General features: G+C 39.4%; 1 protein-coding gene across 1 annotated transcript in view; it reads right to left on the bottom strand.

The window, feature by feature from the left end:
• Positions 1–3,241: 3,241 nt before the first annotated feature.
• Rimklb (ribosomal modification protein rimK like family member B) overlaps positions 3,242–16,704 on the bottom strand; it is a 35,515-nt gene continuing 22,052 nt past the window's right edge. Inside the window, exons 3-6 of the mRNA XM_055607964.1 lie at positions 14,384–14,614; positions 11,278–11,364; positions 8,559–8,762; positions 3,242–6,318 (exon numbers count right to left, since the gene is read on the bottom strand). Of these exons, the coding sequence (XP_055463939.1) occupies positions 5,852–6,318; positions 8,559–8,762; positions 11,278–11,364; positions 14,384–14,614 (989 nt within the window). The 3' untranslated portion in view covers positions 3,242–5,851. The remainder of the gene's footprint in view (positions 6,319–8,558; positions 8,763–11,277; positions 11,365–14,383; positions 14,615–16,704) is intronic.

Here is a 16,704-nt window from a genome sequence, read left to right as displayed (position 1 = left end):
GGTATTGTTTTTGCAAGAGAGTTAATATTCAGTAAGTCCCTTAGAAAGGACTGGCCATGAATGTACATTTCCTTAAACTATTTACCTATACTGAAAAATTAGGGGGAACGGAAAAGAATGACAAAAAGTAATAAACAGTTGTAAGAGAATTGGGAATTAACATAGCATAAGGTCTTCTGCTTTTTAAAATCTTAGATCCACTTCTATTCCCACTGGAGCCTACATCTGAAATTTATTTGCTATTAGACACTAAGAAGCTATATCCAAGAGCAGACCAGCAAAAATAATGGCTTGTTTTTTCCACCCTCCCATTGCCTTTACCCCAAATAAATATATGTACAGCCTTGCCAACTTAGAGCAATAAAACAAACACTGACATGAGCACCAAAAGCTGGTCAACAGCAGCACTGCAATGACATCGCTTCTACTTTCTCATTCCTTCCCCCATCTCAAACCCCACCCTTTTGACCTCTGCATATGGGATGAGCCTGAGCAGGAGAAGTTGGTGATGTCAGGACTGCGCCGTTCCCACGGATGCTCCTAGAGGCCTGCTGTGCTTCTGGGAACTGAGGCACAGGGATGGGTGTCTGACTGAAACCTAAAACAACAACAGTTCACCCCACCCCTCATGTTTCCCAAACCCAAAATAGCAGCCAGGTAAATACACTAGATAAGGTCCACCTAGTAACTTTGAGTACAATAAAATCTACAGCAGATTCCTTACAAGTCAGCAGTATTTAATGGGGCAGCACAATGGGGGTTGTTTAAACTCTCCACACCCTATCCAGTGCATTCTAGTGATGGCCAATCTCATCAGCCAGAGAACAATCTCCTGAAGGAGTCCTTCTCAGAACATCTCGTACACCGCTGCAGGAGTGCAGCTGGGATTCCTGGGCGAGCAAATTTCAGTTCAGTTCAACAGGTAATTACCTTAAGATGCTAAAGAATGTCCCTATCAGCTGAAGCACAGACAGAACATACTAATGATAATTTATTACATGTTTCTCTTTAGCTGTAGAAAAGGCACTGAGGGGCCAGGGTTTCTTATTCACTAACTAGTGGTTTGCTGAATGTATACACTCTTTGTGTAGGACATTATAAGTTACCAGATAAACCTACGCAAAAAAGAGAAAGAAATAATGTCTAATGTCTCTGAAATCCTTTATTAGAAAGACATTACGGCCCCAAATGTAAACTACAAGGACTAGGTTCCAGAGTGAAATCCTTGAAAGGACAGGAAAGAAGGAAACAGTGAGTAGACGGGGACAGACAAAGAGAAGAGATAACTGGCAGAAACTACAAATCGTACAACTTCTATGCTGCCACTTACTTTGTTTTATGACCCTAGCTAATCTGGTTCTGTGCTTCACAAATACTCCCCTATATATTCAAATCTATAACGTGTATGCTTCAGGATTTGATAGTATGTAACTGTTCACAGTTATCTCTGTTAGGACTCATCTGTCAGGCTACAGCAACTACTTCTGTACACACTGGCTCTACAATGACTTAAATGTTCTGTTTTGCTTCACGTGTCTCTTGTACTCCACTATGGCCAACTGAACACTACAGTGTGTTTTAAAACCATATATATAACCTAGAACCTAGTTTACCTTTACACAACTCTAGTTTTCCATACCTGTCAACTCCTAATTGATGTCTTTAAATTGTGAGCTCACTGTGTATTCGGAACACCAACCCCTGAAAAAGCTTAAGCCAGAGTAGCACAATAGAAGAAACAAACCCACAACAAACAAAGCCAAAAAGTCACACTCTGAAAAACGTAATTATAGACATATATGCAAACAATGGAGTATCTAAATGGCTAAAAGCCCAAAGTCCTGAGTTCATTCCAATTGATTCAGACTTTACCCCATACACTCTTTACATTACTTGCCACCATATTTATGCATCATTTGTAAAAACCAAGTTATGATAAAATCATGGTTGCCTTAAAATGTTACAGAAAGAAAATGTTAGCCTTCTGATAGAAATTAAGAAGAAACCAATTACCTGCCAGCAGGCTGGGCTGTGCCTGGTCCGAGCCACTGCACTGAGCACTCGCTGCACAGCTGCATTACTGGGGGAGGGGAAGTTTAGAAGGGCACTGACCCCAAAGCTCTCAAAACGTCTCACTCATCAGCAGGAAGGGGGAAGAAGGAAAGTGTTTTCTCTGAGTATTTTTTGTTTGTTTGTATTTGTATATTTTGGCTCCTGAAAAGGCTGGCAAAGAACAGTAACAGTGCAAGATATTAGAATATTTCTTGAAAAACAATTTTAAAAATGCAAACATTAAGGAATTTTTAAGAACCAAACTTTTGTTAACATAGAAAAAAATTTCACTAGAGTTAGGCAGCCACCCCAAAAGGCATGGCAAAGGGATAAAGGAAATAAAATATCACACAAACCCCAAAACAAAATGAAAACATTTCAAATCTAATCTGGAAGACTAGGTGATTCCAACAGCAGACTCTGTCCATTGCTAAAACATTCCAATTCAAGGTGCCTACATTATATTAAGCAAAAGTTTTTCTTTTTTCTTTATGAAACAAAAGAAAGCAGTGAACCTGGTTATGAATCCTGCAATATATTACATTTTTTAAAATCCTAGCACAACAAAAGTAAAATGTAAATAAAACCGAACAAACAGACAAACAAACAGCAGCAGAGGTTACCTGTCTGAGCACCTACATTTTCTTAGGAGGGGATCGTGTCTCACCAGCCAAATAGCCCATAAACCTTCTCAAAAACAGCGAACCAAGAGAAAAATATAACACAAGATTTGATTTCACAATGTCTCTAACAACCCCCCAAACCCAAACTGGGGGTTCACTGAATGAAGAGCATTTGTTTTTCCATTGTTTTCCTTCTTGAGAAAAAGAAGAGATGATTGACAGTCAGTGACCTTTTCCACAGCCTTCAGTGCTTTTGCTTAAAGTCTGACAAAGTGCTTGATGAAAGCAAGTCTCTTGTTGGATTGTTTCTAATGTTCCAGGGTAGTTTCTTATTGATAGCATAAAGATTTCAAAGTTCATTGGAGAAAAGCCAGCAGAAATGACCAATTATACGTATCAAAAGAAAAATACTTATTAGAAAGTTTAAGTGGCATAGTTCATATGCATAGATCTATATAAGAGTCCAATTATCATCATAGGTAACATAAAAACACCAGAATCATTAAAATACAATTAACAATTACAATCTTAACAGTATACAAAAAATTTACAGTAATTCAGATTTGTCATGATTACACAAATTTTATACATTTTCTCATAGTAGTGATGAGGACTATACAAAAGTTACGAAAACAATTCTGAAAAGGGCAACTATCCCTTGTTTCCTTTGAGTTCTTCCAGAATGGTTTATTCTCATTCTTTACCTTAATTTGAGAAGATTCAAGACGATCAGTTCTACTGTTTGCAGTCTAAGGTGTGAGTGCAGCACCCAGAAGGCGGCTGGGGAAGAGCTACGTTCCAGCACTGCGCATGCACAGTGGCCGCAGCAACAGGAATGAAATGGCCAGTGAAAACTTTCATAATAGTGCTTGCTTTAGAAAACTGGCTGGCTGTAATTGTCCTGTTTCTTTATCCCATCATAAAAAATAAACTTTTCATCCAATGAAGATGTTCTATTTGTTTTTAAGTGCATGAACTTACATACATGTATATCATAATGTATGTGGCAACCAGATGGTCTTAGGATCTGATTACACAACTGTTCATTTATTTGTCTATACCAAATAGTATGCACTCTCCAAAATGTGATCATTCAGCAAAGTACCAAGTACTTTTATTCTATTAATGAATCAGAGGTATGCATGATTCCCAATAACCCTGTGCAAATCAAAACGGGCAGATGAAATAGGGTACCCTAAAGATAAATTAGAAACTCCTTATGTGCCTTTTTTCTGAGGTGAAATGAGAGTTCACAGATTATAGGTACTATTCTATTTGTCAACAAAACCTTTCACTCCATACTTTTAATATTATTTAATTCTATGTGGAGAAACCAAGTTTTATTACATTCCTTTTTAAAATGGGGCAGAACTATACATTAAGCATGATCAAACCTCCATCAGAGCTGAATAATGCTGATGTTTTATTACCACCTTGAAGTCTCTAAGTAGAGTCCAAGAAATTACGTTAAGGTCCATCTGAAGGAAAACAGTGCTGGAGAGGCAAGAAAAGCTTGGGAAAAACGCTGCAGAGATTTGTAGGGAGATGAAACTTGCTGTTTAAAAATTATGCTGACCCCTGAAGCATCTCCATTTCTTAACACATCTTCCAGACTCATCACTGGAATAGATTTTTCCTTGTATTAAAGGCTCATATGATATGCAGTTTGGGGGCTTTCATTAATTCAGAAAAGGAATAGAGTGTCAGTACTGAAGGCTTAGGAGTAGGGCTATGAGACTCAATATGTTAAAAAATCCCCAAATTAGAACATCTAGTCCACCTCCCTCCAGAACTTAAAATGTAAAAAAGAAAATGCACAGCCATAACATTAAATAAAAGCATGTAGCCTTGAATAAATCATACACCAAACAGTCTACAAAAACAAACAACATACATACACACAAAAAAGCCTAAGAAACATCTACTTTCCTATTGTCTCTAGGGGAGTAGCTCTAAACTATCAGAGTCTAAGGCAATTCATCTGTTTTGTTTTGTTCTGTCTTAAGTAAAAAACTGTTTCTCATCATGCCATTCTCTAGAATCTATTCTTTTTGTCTGGTGTAAACAAAGAATAAAACATGTACACTTGCATGCAACACATATACTCCTTTCTAAAATGTGAAAAATGCAAATAAAAATTAGCATTAAGAAATCATTTCAGCTTTATACCTAACAACGCTGACTTGCCTCCCTGATATGTCCCTGTCCGTAACCTTTAAATGTCTAATTCATCAAAAGGGAAAAAGGGGAAGGGTGCAGGGAGACTTTTAAATGTGTATATTTTGAGTAGGTGTCTTGTTAACCAAAAAAGTAGCATTTTGTTTACTTTGGCCATTGTTAAAGATGCAGTCATAGAGCAAGGGATGTTACCAGCATGTATTAAAAATGCAACATTAACAGAGCATGTATCTTTCAAAAAAGACTAAAACACTAACAAATACAAGTCAATGCACAAACTTCAACTAGTGTAACTTTATCTACATTGAGTAAATGTTACTTTGTATACCAGACATTGCAATACTGTTCACTTCCCTTTCATCATGCAAACATGCCAATTTTGTTATTAAAAATCTTTATTGGATTATAGTCACATTACCCTCCCACCCAAACTAAGGGGAAAAAAAACAGAAGACGAACAACTTGAAAATAAGAAATCCCAGTCAGAGCCCCTTAGAGTTCATAAACAACTATGCACTAAATGCTAGCTGAGAGAAACGGCAGAATTTTCAGATCACTAAAACATTTCTGTATTTTAAGCAGATGTTTTCCTCTTTATAAAACATGAAACTGTGAAGTCATGCTATCAAGTACTTGGATCAAAACCATCCTATGTATGTAAAAATGAAAGCAAGAGACCATGGGGAGAAAAAAATCTTCCATGTTCCTCATGGCCTAAGAGCTGCATTTTAGTAAATGAAAAGGTAACACGAGAGCCTGCCATTTCTCCGTGTATCACCTATTAGTCCTCTCTGTAGAACCTGTAAATGAGTCAGTTAAGTATTACTACCAGAGGTCTCATCTATTTTCCCTTCTTCTAACCAATCTTACTATACCTTTCTCTCAACCTCCTGAGCATTTTCCATGAACAGCATTGCAAGTTGGTTAAAGGGGAAGGGGATGGGGTTCAGGGAGACAGTTTTACAAGGATTTTGTTGGTTAATTATTTACCGGTGGAGTCACTCCACCAGGAGTTTGATTTCATTGGCTAGCAGCTGGTTCATGTTGAATAGGCCCCCTGGGAGCTTGGGGAGCAGCTCTCGCTCGGTGGTGCTTTCAGGGTCGCTATCGACAGAGCTGGAACTTGCGCTCATGTTGTCGACAGCAGCGCTGGCAGGGGGACCAAGCTCCGGCTCACTAGTCTCACTGGCCGTGGACACCACAGAGAGCAGGGACATGCGCCGGGTGAGCCGGCCAGCGGGCAGAAGGGAGGCAGCATAGTCTGCTATGATACCAGCTACATCTAGATTACAAGCCTTATCAAAGGCGATGAAACCTACATTTGCATTTGCCTCGCAGACACAGAAGGAGCCGTCATCTTTCATCAACAGGTCAATGCCACACACATCCATCCCCAGGATGTTAGACACCTGGATTGCTAGCTGCTTCCCTTGTTCACTCAATGAGCACATCATCCCCACACCACCTGGCAAATTAAGAGAAGAGGCAGAGAGTTACCAACTTTTGGAGTAGAAGTAATACAATTCTAATGTAAAATTGGTTTTTGTTTTGTCCTATTAAGACTAGATCATAATTATGTAGGCCAAACTGTCCCAACACTCAAGACCCTTTGCCTCAGCCTCCCGAGTGCTGGCACGATGGGCATGCACTACCACCACTGGCTTAAATTAAAACTTCTTAATCTTCCAGAACATAGATCAAAGAAGAAGAGTGAGAAAAGTCTTAGGAAGACATTAAACCTTCATGAAAGTCTATCTTGCTTATGACAACATGGACTAAATAGGGTCCCTTGGTATCACAAGGGAAGGCTTGCAGAATCTTCCATCCCCACCAAAGACAACAAAACCCACAGGTCACAAGCCCTTAACAGGGTCTGCAGTACTTACAGCCTGTTGCATACTTTAAATCAGGCCCAGAGTATAATACCGGATACAATGGAAACACCGAAGAGTTGTTAAAATGTTATTGCTTAGGAACAATGATAATATTACGTTCGATGCAGGTGTAACCATTGCAGGCTCAACCTTCCAGTTCACAAACTCAACCCAAACAACACTCTCAGTGTGCCAGGGAAAGGATGAGGATCCCAGGAGGCTAAAGTAGAAACTGACTATTACTTGATTTGGGTGATTTAGCATAGTATTTGCTTTTTAAGAAGCAACACACTCACTGAGCTCTACTCACCAACTAAGAAACTTTTTGTTGTTGTTTTTGTATTTTAAGTTCTCAGTTGAATCACTTGAATCCGAAGATATGGAGTTTATGTTAAAAACATTTACATAAAAATAATTAGAGCACCTGATTTTATATATTATATAAAAAGTGGAGAAACCCAGTGAGTCTGGGAGTCTGAGGTCACCCTTGCCTACAGAGTGAGTTCCAGGCCAGCAACGGTTATACAGTGTGACTCTGTCTCAGAAAAATTTAATACAAACATAAATATAGGGACAAAACCATTTGTGAAACTTAACTCGGAGGAGCAGGGTATGGGGAAAAGGCAGTCAAGAGACTGAGGCAGGAGGAGAGAGAGCTCAAGATTAGCCCAGGCTACACAATTAATTCAAGGACAGCCTGGGATATCCATCAAGACCATGTCTCAGAACAGAACAAGAAAAACCAAAACAACAACAAAAGTAAAATTAATAAAACCAAATATATGTTTTCTTCTTCTTCTTCTTCTTCTTCTTCTTCTTCTTCTTCTTCTTCTTTTTCTTTCAAGACAGGGTGTCTCTGTGGAGTCTTGGCTATCCTGGACTCACTTTGCAGACCAGGCTGCCCTTGAACTCACAGAGATCTGCCTGCCTCTGCCTCCCATAGTGCTTGGATTAAAGCACAGACAAAGATACAAAGAAAGAAACTTAAAATTAAAAAAAGAAAACAAAAAGGAAATTTGAAGGGGCTGGAGAAATGGCTCAGAGGTTGAGAGCACTGGCTGCTCAATTCCCAGGAACCACATGGTGGCTCACAACCATCTATAATGAGATCTGGTACCCTCTTCTGGAATGCAGACAAAATACTAATAAATATATAATATACTAATATTATAATATAATATTATAATACATAGTATATATGGATATGTAATTTATAATAATATATAAATAAATAAATAAATACATCTTTTGTAAAAATCTGAGAAATTGAATGAGAAAAAAAAAAATCTTCCAGAAGGAAATAGATGGAGAAGAGAGGGTAACAAAAGAGTGAAATTCAGAGGGGCACTGGAGAGATGGCTCAGTGGCTGGCAGCACTGGTTGCTTAGGACATAAATTTGATTCCCAGAACCCACATGGTACACAGACAATTTCTGAAACTGGTAGATTAAACAGCTTACTAAAATACAAGTTAACAGCAGGAATGGTAGCCAAGCGTAGGATGGATCACAAGCCTTTAATCCTAGCACTAGATGTGGCAAGGCCCGCTTAAGTTAAAAGCACTTTTTACTTTTAAGGTAACAAGGGGATCAGTGGAAGAGAGAGACAAGAAAAGCAAGTGTGGCTAGGCATGAGGAATATGCTAAACACATAATATATACAAACATGAGAAGCTCGACCAGAAATGGAAAATTTTAAGTTATCACAAAAAAGAAAGGAAATTCATGATCAGTGAAACCTAACTCACTAACAATGATGGCAGGACTACAATTTCCATGTGGAAAGCACAATCAATTTATACACCAACAGAAAGGTGCTACACCATCTTTACCTAGGGAACAGTTGCTTTGCATCCTTCCATCTGTCGAACAACGCAACATGGTGCCAACTACACGGCCTCCCACAACAATGACTCGTACGTCCCTTCCATGAGACTCTTTAATGTATTTCTGGAACAAATACGGAGCTTCATGCCGAATAAGATGGCTTAGGTCAGCTAAGTGGTGTTTATCTCTTGCCAAGAAAACAGCTTTGCCTAGGATTTAAAAAGAATAAAAAATATAATGCATGCAAGTCATGAAACTTTGGATAGCTGATAAATATACATTCTTGGGTCCTAATATACTCTTTCAGATTCAAGCATACTTGTACGTTTTCAGAGTAGTCTTTGATTAAAGCGACTTAGTCATGGTTACTGAGATAATGTAAAAAATGTATGGAGCCAAACTTAATAATCTATTATTTTCCCAAACAAACTCTTATGGTTAACTACAGTTAATTAACCATGGGTTTGTGATGTACAGGGCGTGCATTGTAATTCCTCCAAAGGTTAGGCAATGTTAGCTTTAGCAAATCCCTTTCCCCTGAGTTAAATACACATAGCCATTAAGATTAACACTCTATCACAACACAGTAACAGAGAAACTACAGATTTGTTTCTGAATTCTCTAGTCTGCCCCATTGCTCTATTCATTTATCTTAATTCCAATGAAGGTTGCTCTTTTTTGTTTTTGAGAAAGGGTTTCTCTGTGTGTAGCCTCGTCTGGCCTGGAACTTGCTTTGTAGACCGGCCTGACCTTGCACTCAAGAGATCCACCTGCCTCTGTCTCCCAAGTGCTGGGATTAATACTGTGTGTCACTATGCAGGGCAGAGGTAGCTCTTTTTAGCATATGGCTATAAGTTCTGTTCTGGGGTATCTGAGTCTATGTTCCTTTCTGTTGACTTCTAACATTAAGCCATAGACAGGTAAGCAGCTTCTTTGTTTACTGAGTATTCACCACAGGAGGCCCCAGGTTCTCAGCTATCATATTAAGGAAGCCAAATAAACAACAAACTCAATGGCTCTAGCTGAACTTTGATCCATGTGTCCCAGTCAAGGTATAACACCTGTCATATCCTTACATTTATTATATTTTCTGCTTAAGAGTTTTTTTTTCCTCTTTTTAAGATTTATTTTTTACAATTTATTCATTTTATATCCTGATTGTAGCCCCCTCCTTCAACTCCTCCAAGTCCTAACCTCCTGCCTTCTTCCCTCCTATCTCCTTCCCCTAGTGCATTGAAAGGGGAGCTCTCCCCTGCCATCTGCTCCTAAGTCTCATAAGGACTGTCTGGATCCTCTTATTTTGTTGCCTAGCAAGGCCGCATCGCCAGAGGAAAGTGATCAAAGAGCAGGGAACTGAGTTCATAATAGAGGCAGGCCCTGCTCCCCTTACTCGGGAACCCACATGGAGACTGAGCTGCCTATCGGCTACATCTGAGCAGGGGGGTCTAAGTCCTCTCTGTGCATGGCCCTTGGTGTAAAAGTTTTTTAGAAGTACCTATCACAGCCACAGGAATCAGAATGGCTCAGAAGTGGCTGCAAATGCAATGGCTAGGAACCATCCTGGCTAGAAATAGACTGTTGTCCTAGACTGTTTTCCTAGCTTTGGAAAACACTGACAGTAGAAAGGTGCTACAAATGCTACAACAGCAATGGATTCTCTGTGTCTAGAGAGAATGTCCAACAATTGGGGGAAGTAGAAGGTTAATGTGGGATATGTATAAAATGGTCAACAGCTGACAGTTTTGGCACAGACATCTTAAGGTAACAAACCTTAGATCTTTGGCCAACCTACCATGGCAGTGTGAGACAGTGCAAGTTTCTGAACACCACCTTCTTTGAAGAGAAGGTTATGCAATATACAAGATAAATACTGGGGGATGATAACCACACAGTGGCCAAGGGAAGGGATCCAGCAAAACAATATTCTCAAAAGAATAAGAAAGCTGTTACTGCTCATAAAGTAGCACTGAGGCAGAGAATAAAAACCATGAAACTATTACCCAAAATTTGGATGTTGGGGTCAAACATTTATCAAAATAACGGAAAAATGATTACTACAGAGCACTAGTACCAAGACTTTGCACACTGCTTTGACTGCTCCTGATGATGCATGTGGTCGGGAACCAGCTGGACTGTTACTGTGAAGACTTGGAAATGTAGGAAGACAGATGTTCATTATGTTAGCTCTAGGAACATTCAAGCATATTATGCTTATGAGCTTTCAGATGGCAATGAAGAATACCAGGGACAGGAACAGAGGCCACAGATGATAGTTTGCAAGAACTATCTGCATTTTGTCCACATCCTGAGAACTCGTTTGATTTTACATTTAAAAAATTTAAAGGTCATTGAATAGTTAGTATGATACAGAAAATCTCAAAGAAGCCAGCGTTTAGGCTGCAGTATGATTAATGTTACTAAGATGTTTTATCAGTTCCGTCTTAAACATTCGAGTTGTTCAACTAAATAACCTGAGCGGTGGGGATGATTCGACTTAGGCACAATTTATTGCTGAAAAGAAACATGAACTTGAAATTTAGTTATGTGTGCTAAAACCTCTGCCATAAACTCTAAACAGAACCAGTGTCTTATCAAACCAAACCTGTGGAAATGTTCTATAAGTTTGTCGTCTCACGCTCTTGTTTGTTGCTCTTCAAAGATCCTCCATGTTAATTTGCAAAAGCAATTTCAAAACTACATACCATCTCCACAACTCTTACCCACCTCTATGACCCCTCGTATTCTTCACTACCATGGGGAACTCCAGCACTTCCGCTTCATCAATCATTTTAGCGAAGTTTTCATGGCCACCTGGTTTGAGGAAAAAATTAATTAAAGGCTAAGAGTCAAAGTATGTTGGGACCAGTTTTAAGCATAATACAAGGTAAGAGATTGGTGGCTAGTTTCTGTTTTCTTGAAGAAATTATGTATTAACTATCCACTGAAAACAGCATCTTTGGGGATTAGAGAAATGGCTTATTTATTAAAAGCACTGGCTACTCTTCCAGAAGACCTAGTTGATTCCCAGCACCCACATGGCAGTTCTCAGCTATCCAAAACTTTCGGAGGATCTAACACCTACTTCCAGTCTCTGCTGGCAGCACATATGTGCAGACAAAACATCCACACACACAAAATAATTAAAATTAAGAACTACAGTGAGAGACAGAGATAGACAGACAGAGATCGAGATAGAGACAGAGAGATCTACACCTACAGCTTATACCTACAGTTTTCCTCTAGTAGTTACATGGTTTCAAATCTCACACTGAAGATTTTAAGTCATTTCTGAAATTATTTTTCTGGAGGATGAAAGATAGGGACTTGGCTTCTTCTCTTGAGGCTATCTAGCTTTCTTAGCATGCAACAGTCTCTTTCTCCAATGCATGATCTTGGCCATTCTTTCTGCTGAGAAGCAGATGGACGTAGTTTAAATGAGTTTATCTGAGGCCCTGCTATATTCCAAGATGTATACATCTGCTTTTGTCTCAGTACTTCCCTGCGTTCTGTTCTGTTTGCAGCACTGAGGATTTAACCCAGTTTCACTTATGCTAAGCAAGCATTCTTAGCAGGCTATATCTCCAATCTCTTTTTTATTTTTAACTGTAGACAAAGTTTCACTAGGTTACCAAAGCTGGCCTTGGCCTTGAACTCACTCTGCTGTGCTTCAACATGTGATTCCCCTGCCTCCACCTTCTGGGTAGCTGGGAATAGTCTGACTGTACCACTAGGCCAACACAGTTTTGTTTTGTTGGTTAATTTAACACCCCTCTCTTTATACACGGGATTTCTTAGGTGTTCCTACAGTGAGTTCTTAGCACTCACTGGTAAATTTTGCTAATGTTTTCATTGCTCAGAAAAAAAATGACAGAGCTGCAGGGTGAGAGCAAAAGGGGACTGTAGCTGTAAAAAGAATCAGCATGATAACAGAAAAAATTAAGTCAAAAGGATTGTGATATCAGTGCAACAGGAACAATTTGCAATTTACAGAAATTAAGATATCCTCTTATAAAATTTTAATCCCTCACCATTAATGGTATAATTTACTATCTACTGATGCTTTTTCTCCTTCCCAAACTAAAACCCCAAGAGCATTAGGACCTTTAAGTGGTTCACACTAATTTTGTACTTTTGTGTAAATACTAAACGCAGTAATTGCATCAACACATTTAAAGCCTCATTGAATCCTCAAGCGTTCTACTGAGCACTAGCTGGAGAAATGTTTTTGTAGAAAATTACAGCATATTTAGTCTCATCACTCAGGAGGCTGAGGCAGGCAAATCTGAATCTGAGTCCTCCTGGTCTATAGAGTGAGTTTCTGGACAGCTGGGGGTAAACAGGGAAACCTGTTGTGAAAAAAAATGAAAAAAATAAAAAAAAAGGGGGGGGGGAAAGGAAGAAAAATATGATAGAATGCTTTTGCAAACACTCTGTGAGGTGGTAAATCCAATAATTCTAGTACCAGAAAAGCAGAGGCTGGAAGACTTGAAGAAAGCCTAAGCAAGTTCAAGGCAATCAGCCTTAAACAAAATTAACAACTGGAAGGTCAGGAAATAAGCATGGTAATATTCATAGCAGTGGCACTCAAAATGCACCTCTATGACATGTTTGATATTGGCAGGTGATCAAGTACAAAAAGCATTAGAAGCTTTTTCAAGTTTATAATGGCTGTGAGATTTATTATTGCACTTTAATGTTAATGCCCATCAAATTGACTTAAAAATGATCCTTTGTCACAGAGTTTAAGTACTGCTTTAAAGCATACAATCTTTAATAAGGTCATTTTCTTAAACAATATAAAAATATTGTTATGAAAAACCCAAGGCCTGTGGGGTATTTCTGACCTACTGCCTGATTTTACAATAAAGTTTTATTGGAACAGAGATATACTCATTTGTTTAAAGCATTGCAGTTAGCAGCTTTCACACTGTAAGATAGTACTGCTAGTTCCCACAAAGAACTTCTGGTCTGTAAAACCAAAGATGTTTACTAACTGGACTTTAAGTGTTTTGTCAAAACTTTTGAACCCCTTGTCACAAAGCTATCCTTAAAATGTGATTCACAGAGCAGTTGAGAGATGGTTCACTGGGTAAGGACACAGGTTCAATTCCTAGCTCCCACAGGGTAGCTCAAATTGTAAGTCCAGCTCTAGGAAATCCAATGACCTCTTCCGGCTTTTGAAGGCACTGCATGCGTGCTGTGCACATGTATACATGGAGGCACTCGCACCTTAAAAAAATAAACATGATTAGTCCTCTGGCCTAGGATGTTTGTGTGCCTTGCTATATAACTCAGACTGGCCTGGAAATCTTCCCGCCTCTACCTCCCTCTTCACCACAGACATCTTGAAAGTTACTTCTATAAGAGAAACTCTCTCTGGTTCAGTTATGTACTCTATTAGTTAAATATGGGATACCAACCACTTTTCTTCTTGCTCCCATCAATGTGTGAGAGAGATGCATGTACTGGTTCCTGTGTACCTTGCAGAAGGATGTTGCTCCCATCAATGTGTGAGATGGGATGCATGTACTGGTTCCTGTGTACCTTACAGAAGGATGCTAAGTGTCTTGCTCTACCACTAGAAAGTGCCTTACTTCCTGAGACACTGTCTCTCACTGAACCTGCAGCTATGCTGGGAGCCAGCATCACCTAGCTCTCTTCCTGCCCACCCTCACAGCACTGTGCTCACAGGACATGTGGCACATCCATCTTTTATGAGAGGGCAGGAGATCTGAACTCTGGTTCTCACGTTTGTGAAGCAAACACGCTTCACGCTTACTGAACCATCTCGCTAGTCATGCAGATTATACATTTTTATGTGTGATCTCACCGTAAGAAAAAGTATCTGGTAGAGGTACACCATGGCCAGCTAGCTCTTGAAACGTCCAGAACTTATTAACACAGTTCAGGATGGCTTGAGGTCGGTTCATCAATCGGCACCCCATCTTCTCTAGGTGGCGCAAAACGGTGACATCACTATCACTCTGCACCCACGGGGTTGGAACCCTCACTACCACCACCTGTGGGTAGGCAGAGATTAGCTCTCCATTGATCCGCAGGCCTGGAAAACATAATAATGAAGCTAAAATCACTGGAAGGAGTATGCAAATTTAAAAAGGATATGGTGGCTGAATCCTGTAATCCTACTCAAGAGACTGAGACAGGTGGATCTGAGTTCAATGCCAGAACTAGAGTGAGATCCTGTTTTTTCTTTACAATTTAAAAAAGTAATAACACATTCAATGTAACTCCATCCAAAATCCCATCTCATTCACAGAAACAGAAAAAAAATTATCCTAAAATTTGGATATGGAACCACAAAAGACCCCAGATAACCAATGGTTCTAGCCAAAACCAAAACATACATGTAGATCATTGGAACAAAACCAAAGATACAAACATGAGTACACATAAATTCAACCATTTAATATTTGACAAAGACACCAAAAGCATTCGCTGGAAAAAAATAATGCATCTTCAACACCATCATAATATGATGGCTCAATCCTATAGTCCCACTCATCAATACTGGGTCCTCACTGGGGACCCAATTATTATCCCAGTTATTCTATTGGTGCCCTGTGTCATGGCAATCCTGCAGCTTTGGATCAACAGGATCGGCCCTGTCACACATTCCAATAGTTCACAGATGATGTGAACAGATTTTGGGGTGGGCCAACTTGAAGCCCTGGATCTGGACCTGAGTGGTAACTGAACTGATGAGCCTACTGGCTCTCCTGCATCTGCACCACCAGGGCAAGCTCTCCCGTCAATAGCTGCAGCACTCAGGAGAGCAGACTGGGTACCTTGCTCAAGCAACACAGTGGAGGCGGCACTCTTGAGTCAGCCCCAAGGGTGTGAGAGCAGGAGGGTTGGCACAGCCTCTGGCTACAGGGTTTGGTAGAGTGGGCCCTATACATCGACTGGGCAGCACAGCAAAGCTGGCTATAGAGGTGTGGCTGTGGGTAAGAAGAGCATGAGGGCAGGAGAGCTGATCCTGCTTCCTGCTGATTGGGTGGGCTGAGCCAGAGCAATGCAGGTTCTGCTCTCCCAATTATGGCCAACACTGAAAGGTGGGGCCAGCTGTCCTGAGTGCCACAGCCAGGAAGGGGCAGGGCCAGGAACAGAGGAGATTTTAAGAGTCAAAGAATCAGAGAATTTGCTATGAGATTGTGTCTCCTAGTTATGTCAGAAGCTATATCCATTAAGTTTTACCAATATGACTGTCTAACGTGAGTTGAATGAGGACAACAGCAATAGATATGCTAATATGGACAGGGGAAAGTCCAAAAGGCCTCAATCCTACATAAAGACCTATATGAGTGGGAGAAAGTCCTCCCCAGGAAAGAACACACAAGCTTCTCAGTACCAATGGTCAGCACTAAAAACACATACAAGTAATATTATATAGACTGAGCAGGTTGTATTTTATGTATTTAATAATATGTATGCATATACTCATGTACGAACAATTAATTAAAAGAGGACATGATTTTGAAAGACCAGGAAAGAGTATATGGGAGGGTTTGGAGGGAGGAAAGGGAAGAAGAAATGATTTAACTATATCATAATCTGAAACTTAATATTTTTAAGATATAAAAAAGCAATAATAATATAGAAGAATAGTAAAATGCCAAAGCTTGTAGCACAAAATCAAATGTTTTTTTTAAAACGTTTGGACTTGGATATTCCATGATTAATTCCTTCCTGAATGACTTTTCATTCAATAAATATTAAGTAATGACCATATGCAACAATCGTTTTCTAAATTCTCAGTATAAATCAATGAGTAATACAGAGATGATTCATGCTCTCAAGAGTATTCTAGTGGGGAAAGATATATAGTGTATGTCCCATTTTTTATGGTATTCTTTTAGTCATGAGAGTAAATTCTGATAGGTCAGTGAAGTGGCACTAAAAACAAGGTTAGAACAAGTGGTATTAGTGTGTTTTAAGAAAAGATACTTTGGGTGTAAATTAGAAGCAGAAATCATGGGGCAAAACAAAGAACAGATCATGTGCCTCAACTGTGATTTGAATTAGTATAAAGATAAATATCATTTTCTAAACTAATGAGTTCCAAATTGCTCTATGGATACTTATCCTAAGCACTGTCTACTCACAATTCACACCATCTCTCTTCTGCATGAA

Source organism: Psammomys obesus, unplaced genomic scaffold (genome assembly GCF_907164565.1).
Source record: "Psammomys obesus unplaced genomic scaffold, mPsaObe1.curated_primary_1811, whole genome shotgun sequence".
In the NCBI taxonomy this organism is placed as follows: domain Eukaryota; kingdom Metazoa; phylum Chordata; class Mammalia; order Rodentia; family Muridae; genus Psammomys; species Psammomys obesus.
This window is presented reverse-complemented; position numbering and strand designations above follow the sequence as displayed.